Here is a 22485-nt window from a genome sequence, read left to right as displayed (position 1 = left end):
GCATCAGACAAAGGATCATCTCTGTACTTGTCCTGTTAGATCTTAGTGCTGCATTTGAACCATTGACCATCAAATTCTTTTACAGAGACTGGAAATCAAATTGGCATCAAGGAACCGCCCTAAGCTGGTTAATAAGTCGTATTTCTTAAATCGATCTCAGTTTGTTCACGCAGTGATGATCTCCATGCATACCAAAGTTTCATGGAGTCCACAAGGTTCTTCTGTACTAGGACCACTTCTTTTTAGTTATATATCTTCCTTTAGGGACATTATTAGGAATCACTGTATCAATTTCATTGTTTTGCTGATGACACCCAATTATATTTATCGATCAAGCCTGATGAAACCAATCAGTTAACTAAACTCCAAGCATGCCTTAAGGATATAAAAAGTTGGATGACCTACAATTTTCTGATGTTAAATTCAGACAAAACTGAAGTTCTTGTAATTGGACCCAAACACCTCAGAAACTCTTTTTCTAGAGACTTAGTTACTTTAGAAGGAATCACCCTGGCCTCGAGCTCCACCGTAAAGAGTCCTCGAGTGTGTGTTTTTTCCCCAAATATTGTGAAATTTCTTCACCATTTTAGTGACAACAACATATATACACGCAAACACACATAAACAACAACAACAACATTAGTAATAAAGTTAAATAATGTTATAATAATATAATAATGAAAAACAAAACAATAACATTAATAATGAAAATAAGTGAATAAATAAATCACTTTCTCCAAAAGAACAGTTTGAGGATTTAGAGCACGACTAGCATTAAGTTACAAATTCACGGTTGAGCAATGTACATTTAAGAGTAGACTTAAGACTTTTCTTTTTGATAAAGCTTATAGTTAGGGCTGGCTCAGGTCATCCCTTAGTTATGCTGCCATAGGAGTAGACTGCCGGGGACTCCCCCTCCCCTCCCTCTCTCTTCTCCTCTCCTCTCCTCTCTTTTCAGGGTTATGCCTAGTCAGGCACGGTATTGTTGAAGAGCAGTCACATCTCCTTTACTGAAAACTCTCTCCTTATCTCTCGTCTCTCTCTCTCTCGTCTCTCTCTCTCTCTCTCTCTCTCCTCTCTCTTCCTCTACTCTTTCGTCACACACACACACTCACCATCTGTAAACATTCATGTCTCGTTAACGCATGTTACTGACTAAACTCTCCCTGAGTTTCTGTGCTCTGTCGTCCAGCAGGTTTCCATGGATGTGGCTGCTGCTGTGATCCTGCATGAGTCCACTACATATATTATTACTGTCATTATGTTACCATATCTCCATTACGTTTTTAGTTAGTTATGATTTCTGCTGCTTGCATCTGGTGTCTCTCTATCTCTATCACAGGTTCCACTGCTACTGTAATCGTTTTATCATTCATGTCATTCATTCATTTTATCATGTTCATTCTTTATCTCATTTTAATCTTGTCATTTTTCATTCATTTTATCATTGTCATTTTATCATTCATTGTAATTCATTGTCATTTTATCATTCATTGTATTCATTGTCATTTTATCATCATTGTAATTCATTTGTCATTTATCATCATTGTAATTCTTGTCATTTTTCATTCATTGTAATTCATGTCATTTTATCATTCATTGTAATTCATTGTCATTTTCATCATTCTTGCTTACATTGTCATTTTATCATGCAATTTGATTCAATTGTCATTTTAATCATTCATTGTAATTGTACAATATGTCTCTGTATATTTGTCCTGTACACGTGACATCCATTGCACGTCTGTCCGTCCTGGGAGAGGGATCCCTCCTCTGTGGCTCTTCCTGAGGTTTCTTCCACCTTTTTTCCCTGTTAAAGGTTTTTTGTGGGCAAGTTTTTCCTCACTCGAACCGAGGGTCTAAGGACAGAGGGTGTCACTCCCTGTACAGATTGTAAAGCCCTCTGAGGCAAATGTACTTTGTGACTTTGGGCTATACAAATAAAATTGATTTGATTTGATGTTATTACGTTACTGGATATATTACATTCAAAATGGCCATAATTATTACGTTATCGACAGGTATTACATTATTGGACGTTATTACATTATTGGTTGCTACACCCCACTTCCTCTATGGAGTCTAGAGGGCAGTCCAGGACAGAGCAGGTCCCCCTGACAAGTTTGACAGTACATCATTGCATTTGTGACCCTCAGACAGGAACCTGCTCACTTGTCCCACTTCCCACTTTCAGAATAGTGAGTGTTTGCTGTCAAGGGTCCTTGTCTGTGGAACAACCGGCATGAGGAACTCTTTCTACATCAGGAGCTTCCTTTCAAATATTTATTTTTATCAAAAGGGTTTCTAACAATGTTATTTATTTTAAATACTGAACTATTCACTGTTCTTTATTCATGGCATTGTTGCACTGCTCTATTTAAAGTTTTCACCTATTGTTTCACGTTCCAACCTTGGGTTTTTAATCATCCTCTTCTTTTGCCTTTACATTGTATTTAATGTTTAGCAAAAGACTTAAATCACTGTTATTTACTGATTCATTTCTGTTCATCTACTAATCAATGAATTGACCTTTAGCCCTTTAACACTAGTTATTAGCTACAAAGTTTCAAATACTCAACACCTGTAGCTATTCTTCAGTGAGTCAGTAAACAATGACAGAAACATTACACATAATGATGTAAGATGTGATCTGTGCATTAAATGGAGACAAACTAAGAGCACATGAAAAAGCTTTATTGTCACACCGAGCTTTAACATAAACAAATTCTTAGAGTTTTTGACTTCAAGCTTAGAATGTGTAAACTATTTAGCAATGCCACTAGGGAGAACAAGTGGTGAACTCACTGTTATATAACTTACATAATTTATTAAATATCTTTATTTTTTACAAGGTAGCAGGAGAAAAACAGAAGTTAGTGGAGGGGAGGTACAGCTCTCTCCCCCCTGCTTGTGTTCAGAGGGAGGCAGAAAGTAACACTGGGGAACAGTAGCAAAACAGATTTACCGTATCTGCTTCTAAATGGAGTCTTTGTAGGTACACATTCAGCTTTCACAAACACAACAATATAGCACTATAGGTCATTTGGGATGCACAGGAATGTAAAGCAGATAAAGAAAATAGAAGTGGGGGGGGGGTTCTATTTACAACTGAACATTCACACTGAGGGAGAATCTGTACACTGATGCACTCTCTTCTCTTCATGTGTCGAATCCATAATTCTTAATACATTCCTTTAATGTAAACTAAGATGATGCATCTCTCACTGTTAATACTTCACTCTGTTGTTTTTTTCTAATATTTGAAAGCGTAGTCAGAACTCTGGTTTTCTTTTGAAAAATAGCGGATCTTGTGATATATTCATTTTTGCATGTAAACAAATCATACAGGACAAAACACCTCTAAGATTATATGACGATTTGGCAGGATAGAGATTACGCAGTAACAGACGAGGCATCTGCAGAGACCTATAGCATACTGTGAGGCAGCGTGGAGGCGGACAAATCACTGCAGCTCAATTAGTGTAGGCCAAGAAGAAGAAGAATAATGTTGAGCTTCAAAAGTCAATGAAGATTAAGCCATGCAGGTGAACACCACCAACACTTAGTTTATAATAGATGTGAGGCTGTGGTATATTACAGTGTTTAGAACTCTGGAAGGAAGTCCTGATAGAAATTTGTGGACCTTGCAGCATTGTCATCCTTAGGTCGCTTACTTCAAAACAAAACAAAACAAAACAAAACAAAACAAAATAGAAATAAAATGTATCCCAAATGTTTTCGCTGGGGTGAAAGGGAGGGAGGAGGGGTCCATGCTAGGAGTAAATTCACAGGAATATGAGGCTGGGACAGATCCGATGACTGTCAGGGCAGGAAATGCCCAGTCTCTCCTCGACCAAATCAAAAGAAAAAAAAAAAAGTGCATCTCAGCAAATAGCTGGTAGTGCTGTGCGTGTGGACGTACACACGCACAAAGGGCTGGTGAGTAACAAGGGTGTGTGTTCAAGGAGTTAGTGCTCTGTGGAAGTTGTGGTATTCAGAATTCTTCATTCCACAAGGTGACTGTGGAGCGTGGGTGACAAAGATGTGAGTCCACGGTTGAGCAATGTACACTGCTGTTAGTTTGTGGTTTTGGAGGTGCAGACCGGTGGGGTGTCTTTAATTACTCAAAGATCCACTATCTGCGTCACTGGATCTTCCCCGAACTTGGCATGGGCCACTGACACACACGACCAGGGGATCACACTGTAGTAACAGTGTGATCAGTAGTGACTGTAGTGACTGGAGGGGGGGAGAGTCAAGCTAGATTTGGCAAAATTAAGCCAACATCGTGGCTTCTTTCATAGCTTTGAGCAGCATTTCATGATTGGTTAAACATACTCTACCTTCAAAAATATATACTTTGCTTTTTTTAACACCGATCGCCCAGTAAACATCATCCACTCCAAGTATTTTACTAAGTTTGACAACAAGGAGATTGAGGCGAGGCAAGCAGAGTTACAGTAGTATATAAAACAGGGACACTAATACTGTCAAGAGGCAAATTTTATCAAACACATTAATGATTCTACTGCCAAACCAACGGCCCCTGTGATCATCAATGCAAAATGATCATTTACTAAAGTTAAAGGTTTTACAACCTAAACAGAGCAATGGCGATCTGTATGTATGGCAACGCATTCGTTAAATGTAAGGAGTCATTTAGCTCCTTCACTGAAATAACATGTAAATGATTCAGAGTGCATGAATACAATTATGGAATACTACGGGGGAATAATCCTGTCGGATGTGAGTGTATCTTGGTTTCCCTCTGATAATATGAGGGTGTGGTGTGTATGTGTGCGCACAATTGGTCTCTTAACATGTGGAAACACCACCGCAGAGGTGAGCTGTGGGTGTGATGACATCATCCGCCCAGCAGCTATGGGGATTCCCTAACAAAAAACACATTCTCTTTCTCTCAACTCACTGCTCTCCTTCTGTCTCTGTCTGGATGGGTTGGGTCTCTCTGTCTCTCTCCTCTCCTTCTCTGTCTGTCGCTCAACAAGAAAAACGCAGCAACGTGTGAAGACTTCAAATTCCGAAGTGTAGGTGGGCAGAGACAGCTCACTAAATCAACACGACGTGCAGCCTGACAGATAATGAATGGCAACAACAAAACAGAAGGTGGAAAGACAAATAAAATACACACAGGAGTACTCTTGGTCACAGCATGCAATGCAAAACACATTCATCAGTGAGTTAGATCAGCTGATTGGTATGGCATCTAGGAGCTGTGCACTTTGCAAAGCCCTGTTTGGAACTAAGGAGACGAGAAGAAGAAAAAAAAAAAGAAAGAGGAGAGGCTTTAGGCATGCTCCAGGAGCCACTGGAAGAGGGGGATGCGGTGAAGTTCTCTGCCCGTCTGGAGTGCCTCCTCTCTGGTCTGGGACTGACTGTGTATCTGACTCTCTTCACAGTAGCGTAGCAGCATGTGCAGCAGCTCTCCCACCCTCCACTTCCTGTCCCGAAGTCTTTGGACCACTGCTGGGAGCTGAAAGGACACACAGTTATCATTTACTTGATGGTACACTAGAAAGACAGGGACCTAGGTAAATGTTTAAATGTAAATTTTCTAGCAGGCTCATTCAGAGAACTCCATCAATTGAAGCGGAAAGTCAAATAATGAGTCACTATAACAGTGATTCCCAACAAGGAGTGCTTTACCGCAGGGAGTACTACAGCCAGAAGTACCAACTGTAAATATATCCACATATGGAGTTTAGTGTAACACTTGACATAATGAGGCTTAAAGTACTAGAAAACTAGTTAGCAAGTGTGTAGAAAGGTTTGCTAAAAGTAACTGATGAATGGTTGACACGCGATCTGACACGGTAAAAGAAGGCCTTCATGTTTAATGATAAACAGCGCAGAGGGAAGCTGTTTGAGGCACTGGCTAATGAATATGTTCAGAATGGACTGTGGGCAATCACCTGCTGTAGCTCTCTGTCAGGACTCAGTTGGATCTGAGGGATGTCGGCCATGGAGGCTGCCACCCACTGGAGCATGCTCCTGAGCTGAGGGTCGAGGGTCACGTGCTGAGTGCCACACCCGAGCTCCCTGACATCAGAGTTCATTATGACCAGAGCGGTCCTGGAAGACTGCACCTGAGTCCTGTCTACACACAGAGTCCCTGCAGGACAAAGAAGAGATGACATCATCCTTGTTTATGTTTTTATTGCCCATTTCCTGTGATCAGACACAAAAGTCCATTGCACATCGATGTACAGACAGACACACCAAGTGTAATCCATGACAGCCCTTTGCTCCACCAGCCCTGTTCTACTCTGTGCTGGGTTCCCGGGTTCCCACGCTCCCACAGTAGAAAAGATCCAATGAGGACCCCCCCCTCCCCCTCCCTCCTGCCCCCCATACACACATAACGCAGAGTGACTGTGCTGTGGAGGGAGTGGAGTAGATGAATGAGCATTAGTGTGGCTGAGTATGGGGGCGGTAAAATCCCCGGCTACAACACACTCAGACAGGCACACAGACATACATATGCAGCCAGAATCAAGGCCAACTGTTCAGAGTCTCGAGGAGTGGAAAGAGACAGACCTCAAATTAGGAGAGGGGCCTGTCTCCCCCCATTCCCTCTGCTGCCAGTTTATCTTTGGCCAGAATCTGCATTGTTAAGAAGTCTTGTTCACAGAAGCTTTTAATGAATTACAAAACCTTTTATTACTAGTGACTCCTCAAAAGGTGAAGTTGTGGGTAGTAAAACATCCTTACCACTGGATTCCTCTCTGACCTCAGTCTCCTTGTCCTCTGTATTGTCACTGTTGGATGAGAAATGTCACACAGGTTAGTAAAAAGGGAGGAACGGCTGAGCGGGAGATGTGGCTGCGTGCAAGGAGTTACAAATGACAACAAGCATGCTTAAGTTAGCAGTCTTTGATATAAGCATAGCAGGATATCACAAGCCACAAGCACTGCAATCAAAGCAATCCTGATCAAAAGCCATCTGACACATACATATACACACACACACACACACACATACACACAGCGACTATGCAGCATATTTCCAGTCACTGTTTTTTCTACATTCCAGTAAATGCACTTTTCTGCTTCGCTGTCTTTTGTCAGTTAAGACACAATGACACAAAGAGTACATCTTGATCAGTGTGAATGTTGATTCTTCCATTCTGAAAATCTACTCCATATCCATTTTGTCAATTGTGCAAATATGTGCTGTGTGACGTGCCAACAGGTAAACAGTCATTTCTCCACTTTATAAGATTGTTAATCACAGTCTTGTTGACACAGCCCTCGGCTACAGACACTCAGACTCTGCTCAATATCATAGAAGGATATCATTTACTTTCCAGAAGGAGGTCGTCTAAGACAGCTTTTCACATTCACTGCTTTTATGAATAAAAGAAACAGGACAGCACCAAATATGAAATCAGGCATCAAAGGACAATAACAGAGTACAAACACACCAGTGTGTTTGCTGCACAAATAACAAATTCAATTTTTTTTTTTTTTGAATGAAAGTTTACTAAAAACCCAGTACACAACAAACAACTAACTTTGAGACAATCTTCAGATCTTAACATGTTTTGTCATGGTTAAAAGTAAATCAACCACAAACCTGAACCTGTGAGAAACCTGCCACCTAATGGCAGACACTGAATTGGTCATCTGCTATTTGCTGATCCTCAGTGCCGAGTGATGAAAGAGTGGATGATATGTATGAAATCCTCTATTACTGTACTGTACTGTAGGTATCATTGTATTGTAGGATTGATTTATGAAAAATCAACTGAGAAACTGTTTGTGGATGAACAACCAGGCAGAATATCTGCTTTTGTCTAGTGAATTGAACAGCTGACACATCAAGAAGAAACTCAATAAAGCCATAAAGCAGTGCTGTTAATTGCTTTGCAACATTGCCTTCAAAGCCTGCTAGACAAATGTATGTGGTATATACTGTATGCTGCATATGCATTACCCATAGTCCCGTATAATCTTGTACTTTTCCAGCTAACAGCAGATGGCCAGTCCAGTTCACTGCTTTTCATCAGCAGGCATCACATGTGTGGATGTGGTGGGTTCAGGTTACTCTTGAATGTATTCTCATTTTTGAAGGGTGGAATCAAAATGACAGGAAGGAAACAATGACTTGCAGACTGAGGATGTGCAGCAGATTTGTTCTAGGATGTTCTAGGAAGCCGCTGGTTTTAGTTGATGTTAAACCATGCGTAAACTTGCTTAAGATTCTTACAGTGAATATATTTTTTGGGTCAGTACTAATCATGGAGTTTTAAGGCACTGATTGCCTTGTTGGTGCATTCAGATGTCTGTGGGAAGCTCCGACATCTGAGAACTAGTTGTTAGCTGCCAAACGGAACTGAATTCATGTACTTTCTGGATGGAAAATAAAACCCAGAAAACATGGAAGTTATTAAAAAGGATAACGTTAACGTGGCAACTTTTGCATTTAGAAGAGTGCTGCTGTTCAGTGGCGGACTCTCAACCTCAAATGATATTGGGGTTTCCTACGAGTTCATGTTGATTTATATGTTGACTGATAGTACGGCTATTGCTATAAGCCGAAACAAGCGGCAGCATGGATGGAAGCAAAAACACATTCACCAGTCTGAGAAAACACTTGGTGTGTTTAGGAATGGCTCGCAGTAGAGATTGAACTTAAACTTGTCAATGCTGCAGTATATCTGTGAGAGTTTTTTTTTTTAAATTGGGGCCTGTGATGGCAGCACCTGCAGGACTAATATGTGAACCTATTCAAACTGTTTAATAGCATTAATGCAAGAACCCCCAAAATATGATAAAACTACAAATTATCTTATTAAGCAACCAAATTACATGCAAGTAATGTAGACCTAGCAGAGCACATTAGCATATGCCATGTCAAGCTCATTTATTCTTAAGAGCTTTAGTGTGGTCATGCAAAGGGACTGGTGGTTTCTAGTATGAGACAAAGTATAAATCAAAATACCATTGTAATATTTTAAATCATTTTCATATGATGAAGCAACATCCTGGTTCCAATTTTGTGCTGAGATTTTCCACTCTTGGTTGCTTTGTATTTTTTGGCTTCACAGTAAATTCAATGGTTCAATGACATCTTTGTCCCATTCTAGGTGTGCCACCAGGTCTTACGGGTATTTTGGAAGGTTAGCCATGTTGAGCAGTTGCTGACCAACCTGTCAGAGGGAGAGAATGACATGCGCTCCTCACACTGCTCCCCCTCCAGGCCCAGACTGCTCCAGCTACTGCTGTTCCCATTGCTGCTGGAGAGAGAAGGAAGGTAACGCACTGTAACACTGACCCCCTCCCCCCGGAGAGGGACAGAATCATTGAGGTACTGAAATGGAACAAAGATCAGAATATAATGAGAGGTTTCATCCCAGGGTATAATGACCATGACTCTCATGCAGCTTCAACAAACAATACTTCATGACGTTCTAGCATTTGGAATAATCCTTTAAATGCCAGGTGAGCTTGAAAACAGAGAGGGATTCTCCAAATGATGCATGCTTTTCTGCCATCTGAATCATCTGTAATGTTTATCGAGACGATTTGTTGCTAAAGGCCTAAAACGTGAGATCATTAAATTCCTGTCCTCACATAATCCCATTAATCATGTGGGTTCCACCAGGACAACCAGCTGGCAACAGAAGCACAACAACATACACGCTCTGTAATTAGTCAGTGATCAGTCTACTGGCTGGAACCTGCATACTGTGGCGTACAGCAGTCTCAGTGAGGCTGAAGGGAGGAACATTTCTGATATCTAAAAATACCTCCTTTAATCTGCATTACCTCAGCAACAGCTTTCTCCCTGTGGTTTGGTTGAATGACACATGGTGAGAGCAGTTTCATTTAGTCAATTATCACACTCAGTGTCTCAATAAGCCTCCAAGGTGATTTTTTTTTCTCTTTTTCTACGTTATTTCGTCTGCTGCACGGAAGTGGTTGCAGCTGGCTTTTGAAGAGAGTCTAATGGATTACACATGGTGGACTTTGTTCCTGTAGAAACACGGCCTGAAGTGAAGAGAGCACTCAGACACACCTTTAGAAAATATTATGATATATTAACTTGGCCCCGATGGCCAAAATAACGAGCTGTGAACACATTATGTTCTTTCAGTATCTTGGGAAGGAATCTCAAATGTTGTCAGTTTTGCTTCCATAGAGATACAAACCTTTGCCAGAAATGTCAACAGTTTCATTCCCAAAAACAGGAGACATGGATGAGATCATGTCACATGAGCTGATATTCATTCACTCAGCCCCGCTGTCTTTTCTTTTTTAAACATGCATACAAATAGTGATGATGTCCGTCCAAGAAGAGAAGGCCAGTTCTGTCACAACTACTACTTGGTCCTTAACCCTGTGGTATATTTCACAAACATTCTCAGAAGAAGTTGGCTGCACAGGCAGCTACATAAAAACCTTTAACAGCATATCCGTTCAAGCTCAAAAACAATGCAACACTTACACAAATCAGAGAAAATTACATTTTGGCAGTGAAGTCTAAATCACATTCCCAAACCGTACACTGTGCCCTGTGCTGACCTTGAGAAACCTCCCATAGACTCAACCACAGACAGAGGCTCCTGCTAGAAAGGGTCCAACACTAGCAATAAGAGTGTTTCTGTCCTGCTCTGGTTCTGACAAGATGAACAGCACAAACTGACACAGCTTCACTGAAGTGATAACATTCTCATTCTTTTATGTATATGCAAAAATAAGTTCAACTTCCTCAAACTGACATAAAGGCTGCAACTAACAATTATTTTCATTAATGATTAATCCATTAGTTGTTTGGTCCATGAAGAATGCTGATCAGTGTTTCCTAAAGCACATGATGACATGTCTTGTTTTGTCCACAACTCAGAGATATTCAGTTTACTGTCATAGAGAACTCAGGAAAGCAGAAAATATTGACAGTGAGAACCTGAAATCAGAGTTTAGACATTTCTCAAAAAAGAAGAAGAAGGAAAAACAAAAAGATTACCGCAGCTCAAACTAAAATAGTTTGAGCTGCGGTAAAAATACTTTATAAGTTTCTCACTTGTAAGCAAAGTTCAAACTCCAATTTTAACATTCTCTTATGTTACATTTAACATTTTTAAAAATACTTGGCCACCTGTTGTTGTCATGCTTTTGGAAGAGGCCACTGGGGCTCCTGTAATATGGCAGCAGCAGTGTCAAAGAAAGAAAAAACCCCCCAAAACAAACTAAAGTACTTATTACAACAGTATTGCAACAGGCAGCAGTGCATCTAAAGATGTGTGGATATTCAATATGCAATGTGTGGCATGTCTGAGAAAGCTAGTGGATGTATACCTGTCGCTGAGGTGGAGGAAGCTGCTGTTGTCGTCTGGGTGCTCATCCTCAAAGCTCAAGTTAGACCAACTGCCCAGACTGTCGTCTCCCACACTCAGCTGCTGGGACACTGAAGACTCAGTGGCTTCCCTACCTGGAAAACTAGATGCACAGAAAATAGAGGGTGTCAGAAATCATAGAAATATCTACATGTAAACATTCATGGTGACAGTTCTGTCTATGTCATAAAATTGTAACATTAGGTGAGAAGTTAAATAAAACTGCTTGAATAGCCATTACATGAACACATGGACATGATCAGATCACATACGACTCGTATACAGTATCAGTGTACCTGATGCTGGCAGCCTGGCAGATGTTGGACAGGGCTGACGTCATGATCTCAGCCGTTAGGCTCTCGGCATAGCTGGTTCCATCATGGCCGATGCCGCTGTCTGCATTAAGGCTGGTGTTGCTCAGCTCACGTTTAGCTGTCTCCATTGCCATGGAGACCATCTCCTCTGCAAACACAACCCTGTGGTCCAGGTCAATGTGAATCTTGGGAATCTCCAGGCTAGAGAGCCGCTCGGGCCTCACCTGACATTCTGGCCCCCTTTTCCTCCTCTGTAATACAGGCTGGTGGTGGTGCCGGCTAAGTTTGGTGCAGTACGGGCATTCTTGTATCGGACAGTAACGACACGCTCTCTCTCCCAGCGCCTGGCCCAGTGATGGTGCCTCAGACAACCTCTCTGTATGAGAGTGTCTGTCATGGCCTTGGGTCCTCTGGTGCTCCCGTGATGAATGTCCAACTGAAGCGAGGCTCATCTTCAGAGTGTCATCAACTATCTTCCTGGCGTAATGCTCGATGACCTGCATCACCCTACTCCTGTAGCCTCCATCATACAGGCTTCCTGTACTGTGGTAATGCTTGCTCTTACCCTCCTTTGACAACAGGGGGCAGGAGAAGGAGTTCCTGATGAGATTCTCTGTCATGTCTTCAAATTTGGATTTCTTATAAAGACACGAGTCAGTGAGAGACTTGGGCAGCCGTACAGAGGAAAGATGCAGCTTGCGTGTGACATCACAGGTGATGTTGTAAGCTAAAGACTCTGCAAAGGTTAACAGATCCATGTACTCCCTCTGACTCTGCTCTTCAGACTCTCGACAGCAACACTGAGCATCCTCTCCTGGCTCTACTTGGTCCTTGGGTGATGAGGCCTCACTACCAGAAGCTTTCCATTCATCTGGCAGCGACTTGGAGGAATGAAGGCGGGTGCTAGAGGATCTCTGCTTGATCTTGCGACTGGCGTGAGCCAAGCCTAGTTTTATGGAGCGGTAGGCCAAACGGCTTGCATACTGGTCTAGGACCAACTCCCTACTGCCTCCCTCCTTTTTCAGTACCCTGATGAGGTAGCCAGCATATTCATCTGTCACACTCTCACAGCTGGGATACTCTGAGGACAGACCAGAGCTGGAGCTAGAGATGGTGCTTGAAGTAGAGGTTGGAGACCTGAAGACAGAGGCTATCAGGTCATTAGACCATTGCTCAGATAGCCTCCCTACCCTCCAGTCTCTGTTATGGTCTGTACTCAGCTGAGGCTGGTGTTGGTTGTGGTAATGCAAACATTCAGAGCTGGATCTGTCAAAGCTTCTTCTTCTCAGAGCTCTGTGATGTGGACACTGCTGTGCAGAGCTCACCATCCTCTTCACATCATTGATGACCTCGCCTGCTACCTCCCCAGCATACACCCACAATGTGTTCAGGGTCTGCTCTGAGAACTGAGCCACACTGTCTCTCCTCATCTCACTGCCATTGTTCATGTCTCCCTCCTCCTCTGCCACTCCTAAAGTGTCCATCTCTGTTGCCATGGAAACAATGTGACAAGCCAACTGCTCGGCATAGTGGAGAGCTTCCTTGTTGGACATTCTGCGAGCAGACATCTGGTTCTGTTCATGTCGGCCACCCCCTGATCCTAAACATCTATTAGCGCCACTGACACCACCCTCTTCTGCCAGTTCTTCCTCTTCATCCTCATTGCCATCTGCCTCCTCAGAGAGAGACCTCATCAGTTTGAGCATAAATTCAGCCTTGTCTGTCTCAGGGGTGATGTCTTTTGGCCCTGGGCCAGGCTCAGGCTGATAGTGAGGGGTAGGTGGGGGGGTGGCAGGGGAAAATTCCTTGGCCAGCTTGCTTTTCAGCTTCTTGGAGAACTGTTTTATCTGTTTCTCCTTGGACACCTCACTAGGCTGCTGAGGGGTAGAAGGAGGAGTACCAGGAGTCCCAACAGATTTTTGGCCAGAGCTCGGACCTGAGTCATCCCCAGGAACAGATGTCCTTCTTTGTCCACCCATCTCTGCACCCGGCACATCAAGAGTATCCATCATCACAGGATAGGCCTCAGACACACCTTTGGTCCTGGGGTCTAACTCACAGCTGGCTCTCCCCTGGCTTTGAGAGCCTGTCTGAAAGGAAATGTGAGGAATGCTAAGATCTGTTATTTGCTCAACAGGACTGCCTTTCCTTAGATATCTGAAACTCATGTCTGGAGCCTCAGAATTATCAGTGTCCTGCTTAGAAGAGTCCCTTCGGCCTCCGATTGTCTTTGTGAGGAAATCAGCACAGTCACCAAAACTCTTCTTCACCTTAGAAGCAGTTATCAGCTCACACGCCTCAGTTACTATCATATCCATCATGTTGCCAGAGAAGTTTTGGAATGGGGACTTTCCTTGGGAGGAGTCTTCTCCGGGTGTGGGGGTCTGAGATGCATGACTGTAGGGGTGAGTTTGTGTAGATGTGGTAGTGTCGGAGGAAGACACAGTTACTCTTTCAGGGCTGGCCTGTGGAGTATCCGATGTGCTTGACTTACACTGACAGGTCTCCTCAGACTCCTGGAGGTGAGAGAGGGCTTGGCCTGCCTGGGGCACAGGAATACAGCTGGCCATGCCTGACACAGTGAACAGGGCTTTCTTCACTGTGCAGGTGGCATCCTCACCGGAGGGCCCCGGGAGTGCTGCAGCAGAGCTGGCACTTAAAACCTGCTGGTTAGCAAAGGTACTGCAGGTGTGAGTGCTAGTGTTCTCTGCACTGACATAACAGATGTTGTCCAGAGACACGCTAATAGCTGCTTGGCTAGTAAAGGCAACATCAGCCTGAGAGAGTTCTATAAAGGCCTCCTGGATAACAGACTCAGACAAGTCTGAAGCATAGGAGGAAACCACCTCCTCCTCTTCATCTTCCTCCTGCCTGTTGCCAAAGGACCAATCACTAGGGGTGAGAGGAGTTGAGGGGTGGGAGAACTGACACACTTCCATAATTCCTTCAAAAACCAGCTCTTCAGCCAGATCGGCAGCAAAACGTGTCACTGTACTATGGAAAATCTGCTTTTTCACAGTCAGGAACTCTTTGAGTGCCCCAGATACAGCCTCTCCAACAAGGAAGCCAGCTAATCCATTGATTGCCCGTTCCTTCAACACATACGCATGGCGCATGCCGATCTCATGGAAGGCCATCTGAAACACTGAGGAGGTAAGCCTGGCAGCTAGGTGACACAGGGTGGTGGTACAGGAGGATACACCTTTTTGGAGGTCTCGCAGAGCGCTACCCAAACTCATTTCCACCAGGTCAGTGGCAAACCTCTGAATGCCATCCTTCAGAGACTGTGACTTCTTCTGCAGCTTGGCCACTGTTACAGTTTCTTGAATTTCTGAGAGCTTCATCAGGTAGCCCGAAGGGTTCTTGAATTCCTTGTGGCAGACACAGCTGAGATTCTTGTTGTCACTGATGTCAATGGCAGACTGGTAGCCACACACAGATCCCACAATTTCTTTCGACAGACTGCTGGCAAAGTCTGAGTAGGTTTTATACAGAGAGCAGAGATCCTGGGGCTTACGTAGCTCTGAGCAGTCCTGTCCATCCTCCTCTGTCTTCCAGAAGTACTCCAGTGTTCCACAAGAGTCCACCAGAGGGCTGAAGGCTGATGAGCTGACAGGACTGAAAAGTGGGCCACCATTCTCCTCAGAGGGGGTCTGCACTGGTCGCGGAGAGTCAGGCACCTCAGAGTGAAGCGAGTAGGGAGAGCCTGGTTTCAGAGGAGTGGGTTTTTTCACATTAGCTGGGAGAGTGGGCTGATCAAAGCGGTGAGGATTCATACCTTTGGTTGAACAGCCCCTAGAAACATATTTGGATGTTGACCCACTGGTGCTAGACTCAGCTGACCTTTTCTGTGTGCTTGGGGCACTGATGGCATCCAGAGGCAGTGCGAGAGTGCAGCTCTCTGAGCTCAGCTCCTCCAGGTCATCAAACTGGTCAAAACTGTCAAAGAACTCACTGACTTCAGAGTCTGAGTCTTCAACTCGCTCTCTGGGCCCCCCGGGCACCTGGGGGATGTCAAGTTTGGCCAGCAGACTCTTCTGGTAGCCCACCTCATCCAAGAAAATGATTGGACTGGGGCTGGAGCAGTCCGACTCTTCTGATTCGCTGACATGAATCAAAGGCGATGGGAGACGAGCTCCAGGACTGCAGTAAGTCCACTGGGATTCCACACCTGATGACCTCTGCACTGTGACAGATACATCTGGACCTGACCTATGTTTGGCTAAATACTTTGAGGACGAGCTGATGATAACATGGGAGCCTGATAATTCCTTTCTTCTCTTGTGTGCTGGGACAGTTTGTGACGCCACATCACGCTTTTTAAAATGGTGATAGGAAGCAGCTGTAGAGATGGACATGAAGGAGAGGAGACAGAGAGAGTTTAAAATTCAGATCTCCATTCTGGATTTTTCAGAAGTGTCTACATTCAGATGGATTCAGGGACTACAGAAGAGACCAGACCTACTAAATGCCTCTAAGCATTACATGTTAAACACATCGGGATTGTCACCTGTGTCGTCCTCTTCCAGATGCTCCAGGGCTGTGACAAAGTCATCCTCAATTGATGAGACTGATTGGTTGGTGTCATCTTCCTCTGGCTGGCTGGGCTCAGCTGAAGTGCCCCTCTGAAGGGCCTGAAGCTCCAACGCATAGCGAACACCTGCCATGTAGCACCCAAGCAGACCCAACAAAGATCCAACACTGGCCTGAGGGTAGACACTAGTGCTGGGATTATGCCTCAGCACACACACAGCCTTTAACCAACACTGAAGAGGAAGAGGAAGAGGGAAACAGCACAGTAAGCGATAATGAAGGAAAGAGAAAGAAAGGGAAGAGAAGGGAAAGACAAATAATGAAAGTTAAGTTTGGTGATTTGTTCAGCTCATTTTGAAAAAATATTACAGCATTTGTAACAACAGGCAGACTGTTATAGTCCATAAACTGTCCTACAATCACTTGGTACATGACAAACTGATAACGTGAACAGAATTCACACAAGAATTTTGTTATCCTAATCTTGCAGAAGGAGGGGAACGGGCAGAAAGTGTATTTTTATGATCGTTATGTCTGTACTCTGATTGCAAGTTGATCTGTTGCATGTGCAGAATACAAAATAACTTAATAACAATAAGTGTAAGTTCACTCAGCAATGCAGATAGGTGGGAGGTCTCGCTGTCTGAAACAGACAACTAAACCACAGAGTGAGCTGCAGGGCCCGGCTGTGAACGTGGGCTGAAAAAAACAACATCTGTCTATCCCACCTGCATTTTTTCTAGTGCGTGAGAAAGACTTGACAGACTGTCTGTTTACACGGCTGTGTCTGTTCCTGACAAGGCCAGAAATGTGAGGAAATGACTTCAAATTCCTAAAACACAGTAGAAAAATGCCACATGGAAAGAGTGATTCACTTTGACTAATCAAGTCGAATTTGTGTTAAAAATATAATAAACATCTGCCAAAGGGTCAGATATCTGTCAACGATGTAGTCAACTGTGCATGTCTCTTGTGTAAATAAAGATGTTTTAGTTTATTTCCTAATTACACTGGCATGAACACTTCATCTTGAGCTACTTTAAAGAAAAAAAATTAGATGTAGATCCATCTACAAGCACAGAAAAACACAAAAAGTTCTACACAGTACATCATTCTTACTACACCTTATTGCCCCCTCACTTCCATGCCTTCTGCTCACTTGCATGCTGCTTTACTCAACATGCTGACTGAGTGCATTCCTTCAGTATGAAAGGCCCGTCACCTACCTGTGGCCCAGCGTCCTTATGCTCTGCCAGTCTGCGGGAGTCTTTGAGCAGCAGAACCTCGTCATTCTTGAGGCCATGAACATGGAGGGACCTGAGAAGCTCACACAGCCCTGCTGGCAGAGATGACAGAGCCTGAGGGAGAGGAAGACACACAGGCACATGGGCCTGTAGGTCAGATGACATTGGAAAATGATTTTTGTAATTATCTCTGATCTAAAAAAATATAACTCACCGTCCATCTCCACCATTTCAGGAGTAAATCTGACAAGTCAAAGTCTATAAGTAGGACCTTCTATGTGTAATTACCTGTTGGGTGACATCTTCCCCTTCACACTGACCAGGCAGACACACAAAATGAATCTGAAATAGCACAGATGATGGTCAGTGTTTATGTTTGAATATGGCTGAGCTTTGTACATGTTTGCACTGCGGTTTGTGTGGCAAACCTCTGTCAGTCTTGTGGCGTCTCTGGTCGGCAGCTCTAAGCCAACACTGCATAGTTCCTTTTTATTCCTAAAGAGGCTCTTTACACACTGCCCACCGCTGTCACGCACAGTCTGCAAACACACACACACTGTTTCTTAGGCCTTATATATGGTTAGCCAACAGAAATGATGAGAAACCAATGTGTAAGCATTTGTCTGACACTGAGCAGCATTTTGTGCATCCTCTTTTATATCTGCCAGCTTTTACACATGACTTTAATATTGATTCTGGGGAGACCGATTATATTGAGACTGACATGTTAGAACACTTCATACTGGTCCATCCATTTGATGGGAAAACACATCACCACATTAGAGGCTGCAGTAAACATCAACAACTATAAGCACTAGGCATGCCACAATTAATCTATTTCACTATTAGCGGTGGTTTAGCTCAGCTACATCAACTGTTTCTGTCACTTATAATCAACGCAGCGGCGGATGTTCTCGATCTTTTTCTTTCATTTCTATTAAAACTGCAAAACAAACAAACAAAAAATGCTCAAGTGGTTTCATGCATCCTAAGGTTTGAAACAAATCCATGTATTAGAACTGTGAAACCAAGATCTGATGTAATTGTACCATTAAAATCTATAATCACAAGCACACAAAACAAACAGAACAGAACTATATTATCATACTTAATACAAATCTTTTGTACTTTAACATCACATTAATGTGACAAGTGGAAACAGCAGTCAGTGTTTTGCGAAAATAAAGCTAAATTATTTTGGTTTCAATGTCCATCTAAGAATCCTATGGTATACAGGATCATTGGAGAGTGGTGCTTTAAGCCCCCTTTCAAAGATTTGAGTGTACTGGCAGACAGACCTCTTTCCGGACGGAGGCCCTGGGCCTTAATGGAACTCCTCTAATACGGGCACAGGCATCCATAGCAACAGAGAGCAGCGCGTGGCTGGCTGACAGACCGCTCACCTGTAAAAAGAAAGGTGAGTGAGAATGAGTGAATTATGTGAAAAATAGGCTGGGTTACATCATCACTTCTCGTCCCACAGCTGATTTTGTCTTGGAGCTTCTCCCTCTGGTTCTCCAGCAAGGAAAATAAAAACACAATTGTTCAATGTGAGATCTCCATTGCTCTTACGTGGTACTCAGCTGTCTCGCCCTCAACCACAGCAACAATCACGTGACAATGCAATGACAGTATCAGCACTATTAGTAAACAAATACATATCACACTGTGTCTCTATCTACTCTTGCACACGTACATGTCAAAGCAGGAAATGTGACGTGACAGAGTCTGTGGTTTACATGCTACAAAGAGCTCAGACGCTGCACCTGTGGCATTCAGACATTTTTACACTGACGGACTCCAGCCTGTTAAACAACACTTCAACACAGGAGGCAATCTTCGTTTGGTTTGTGCTCTGCATTTTTTAGATTGTACAGTCGACCCTCCAGACCAATGTTTTATTCCATCCCGTGTGAAAACAACATGAATCAGGCTCTTAAAAGTAGGCCCAAACTTGTCCTGCTGCTGAGGATAAGCTATAGTAGGCCATGCTTCTTTGATATTCTTTAAACAGTCAGGCCTGCATCAAAGATCAAACAGAGAGGCAAGAGAATACGGGTGTGTGCTCTGAGCAGGGCAAACACACTTGGTAAGCAGCATGAGAGAGCGGGTAATGGAGGCAAAATATTTACAGTGTACAAGGAGGAAAAGTTTCCCAAGAAATCCAAGCCTCTCCTTTGAGGTATGGTCCAAAGCAGCTAGTTGAGTCTAGACCCAGGCAGGCGGTCCTATTCATCAGCCCATCCTCCATCCTGAGAACCAGAGGGGTAGAGTGCATGTCACTGGCTTCCTCTGGTGATCCAGGACCTCCTAGCTTCTTCTGGGTGCTTTGGTGGGCTGTACAAAAACAACACAGCCAGCAACTGCTGCCTAACCTCAACTATGCAGTGCATCTCCATTCACTCACAAGGCAAGCAGGCACAATGACGTTTATTATGGCTCTGACTATCTGGAACACAGATGAACAACATGAAGTGCAGGACAACTGTTTCATGTTTAATAACGTATAACTCACAGCTTTGGCATTTAGTGTCACGGCCTACATCATCACCTCATGCACCTTACGTGTATGTGCTTGTTAAGTCATGTCATGGAAAAACTGAAATTAAATGCAACTAACTTTAATTCTCAGGAGCTGATTGATAATGAACTAATTATCAGTTTGCATAAAAATGTAATGGAGCTAAGCAGATGCAGCTGAAGGATTCTGGGGGCTGTTTGCGATCATGTCAGAAGAGAGACGGCAAAAACAACCTGTCAAGGACGCAAAATGTGTAGTCTAAAGTCTTGTTTGGCTGGGAGCTGATGTGGGGCAAATTTTGAGTGTGGGTGGCTGGAATGACAGATAAACAGAGAGAAACTCGCAGGTCACTGTGAGAACAAACGGCGGCCTCACACTCAACACTTCACTGATTTGTTTTACAGTACAGGTTTCAGCTTCGAGCTGAGCATTTTGACTTGTCACAGTATCAAAGCACAGGTGTCACTAATAATAATAAAACATCGACAATGGCTCCATTCTATTCCAGTGAGGCATGACAGCCTGACAGAAGACCAGCCCAGACCACAGCAGGACCCAGAGCCTGATGCAGCTAAATGGAATTCAGCTATCGCTCATTTGATTATTTACACCTGTAAAACATATACATATACATATATAAGATATATATATATATATATATATATATATATATATATATATAAAAAACACACATTATTATTATTATTATTATTACTACTACACACACACTATTTCTTTTTTTATATCTATTACTATTGGTTGGGTGAATTTGGTGTCATCCCCTTGTGCTTTAGGATTTTTAGGATTTAGTATTTCTTTTTAATGATTAATTAAAAAATAAAATAGATGATCAATGCACATCAGCTGCAGCCCTACACCATAGAGAACCACACGACAACGATTAAGACACAGTGTGGATGCATCCTCTGCAGACATCATCATGTTAATGGATACGTCTTAAAGATGACGTCATGTAGATTTGGGTGGAGGTCCTGCTTTTGGGTGGTCGTTGAGTGTCACCTCTGTGGTGGTGGTGGCCTCTCTGCCCACTGCTAACAAACAACAGCCTTTCTTTACTTAGACAAAAAAGCCACTTTCTATGTATATGTATATGAGTGTTGGCAACAATATCATATCGTGTCATTTAGTCGTCGCTGCTTTAACAAGTGCCAGCCAAACATTTCGCTTTGTTACATTCTACACGTCTGCGTGTTCCAAACCAAAGTGAAAGGCCTGTTCACGTTAGCGCAGGTTTATTAAAGGAACGTCTGGAAGAAGAAGAGCGAGCTGAGATTCCCGGTTGTTGTGGGCTGGACCCGCCGCCGCAGCAGGCCACAGAGGAGCCACACACACACACACACACACACACACACACACACACACAGTGGATGCTGGCGTTGATTCACGACTACCAAAACACAGCGACGGTTAGCTGGCTGGCTAGCCGCAGGACATTGTGCGGACATATCGGCTCATAACAAAGCAGCAGAAGACAGAACGCAACGGTCACGACAGCCTAGTTGACAGGCTGTCAATCACCGGGCTAGCAGCCGAACCAGGCCGCAGTCCGCTCGGTCTGTGATGTCACCTTATTGTCGTTAGTTAGCACCCAACCACCGAGCTAACGAGAACGTTAAGGTAGATTCAAACGCCCGAGCAGCAGCAGTATGTGCTCATATGTTGTGTGTTCCGAAATGTAGCCATTAGCCTGCATCAAGTGGTTTTACCTCAGCTCAGTGTCGGACTCCAGCAGCCGCTGTTTAATGCGCGACCCGTGAACGATTCGTTTGTTGTGAACTCTTCGTGCTCACGTTAACGTTAGTGAAGTGAGGCAACAATTCGCCCACCCTGGTTTGCCCACTGCTGCCCCGATTACTGCAGGTGTATACGTAAATGTAGAATCACCGGGTCCGTAGTTGCTATTGTGTTTTGTTTTTTTTGTATTTACATCCGACTTACTGACCAGAAAATGGCAACATGCATGTTGATCACTAGTGGAGATAGGACAGTGTCTCAAACTCCTCTCAGTGTTTGGAACCTTTGTTAGCAGGTAAAATAACTCGACCTACGCTAAAAGTGAACGGACTGAGTCGATGAAGGTGTGGATATGCCTTACCCTCTTGAGGTCTATTTCAGCTGTTCTCAAAAATGACTCTGACTGCCCATTCTCTGTGCATCACCGTTCTTCCTATGAAAACAAGACTTTCAGGCATCAGCAGTCACACCCCGAGACAACGATATGTGTCGCACTGGCACTGTCGAAGGCAGAACAATCAAACTGCAGGCAAACGAATGTCAGACATCAACATTTCTGTTTTATAGACTTTTATTTGATTGACATAAATATCCAACCACACAAACTAAAACTGTGAAAAAAACAAAAAAACAACATTCTATATCAATTATTTATTTAAATGTATTTAAATATCGGATGCATTCAAAGCACTGATTGTATATAAAAATTTATATATCTTATATACCAACCCTATGATTCAAACAGTCAATGGGTATCAGTT

At 43.4% G+C, this 22485-nt stretch overlaps 1 protein-coding gene across 6 annotated transcripts; it reads right to left on the bottom strand.

Moving 5' to 3' along the window:
• Window positions 1–2673: 2673 nt before the first annotated feature.
• On the bottom strand, window positions 2674–22247 carry akap11 (A kinase (PRKA) anchor protein 11). 6 transcript variants are annotated; one of them, XM_019259971.2, is made up of 13 exons: window positions 22086–22247; window positions 19581–19785; window positions 18747–18851; window positions 17877–17987; window positions 17737–17790; window positions 17431–17562; window positions 16182–16437; window positions 11654–16013; window positions 11320–11460; window positions 9171–9257; window positions 6730–6776; window positions 5931–6130; window positions 2674–5491 (listed from the first exon to the last, which is right to left on the bottom strand). In XM_019259971.2, exons 3-13 carry the CDS (start codon window positions 18807–18809, stop codon window positions 5306–5308), a joined length of 5637 nt encoding a protein of 1878 aa, XP_019115516.1. In that variant the 5' UTR covers window positions 18810–18851; window positions 19581–19785; window positions 22086–22247; the 3' UTR covers window positions 2674–5305. The 6 variants fall into 6 exon arrangements, with proteins under 6 accessions (XP_019115516.1, XP_019115517.1, XP_010748888.2 ...); XM_019259972.2 differs by lacking the exon at window positions 22086–22247 and adding an exon at window positions 21697–22045; XM_010750586.3 differs by lacking the exon at window positions 19581–19785.
• Window positions 22248–22485: the final 238 nt, after the last annotated feature.

Source organism: Larimichthys crocea, unplaced genomic scaffold, assembly GCF_000972845.2.
Source record: "Larimichthys crocea isolate SSNF unplaced genomic scaffold, L_crocea_2.0 scaffold173, whole genome shotgun sequence".
NCBI classification, from domain to species: domain Eukaryota; kingdom Metazoa; phylum Chordata; class Actinopteri; family Sciaenidae; genus Larimichthys; species Larimichthys crocea.
This window is presented reverse-complemented; position numbering and strand designations above follow the sequence as displayed.

Excerpts from the sequence above, each read along its gene's own strand:
- akap11 (XM_019259971.2), bottom strand. The coding sequence starts at position 18,809 with ATGGATGCCTGTGCCCGTATTAGAGGAGTTCCATTAAGGCCCAGGGCC. Across the intron at positions 17,791-17,876 it reads ACGCCACAAGACTGACAGAG|ATTCATTTTGTGTGTCTGCC; the intron begins GTTTGCCACACA and ends GTGCTATTTCAG. Across the intron at positions 16,438-17,430 it reads ATAAGGACGCTGGGCCACAG|TGTTGGTTAAAGGCTGTGTG; the intron begins GTAGGTGACGGG and ends CTTCCTCTTCAG.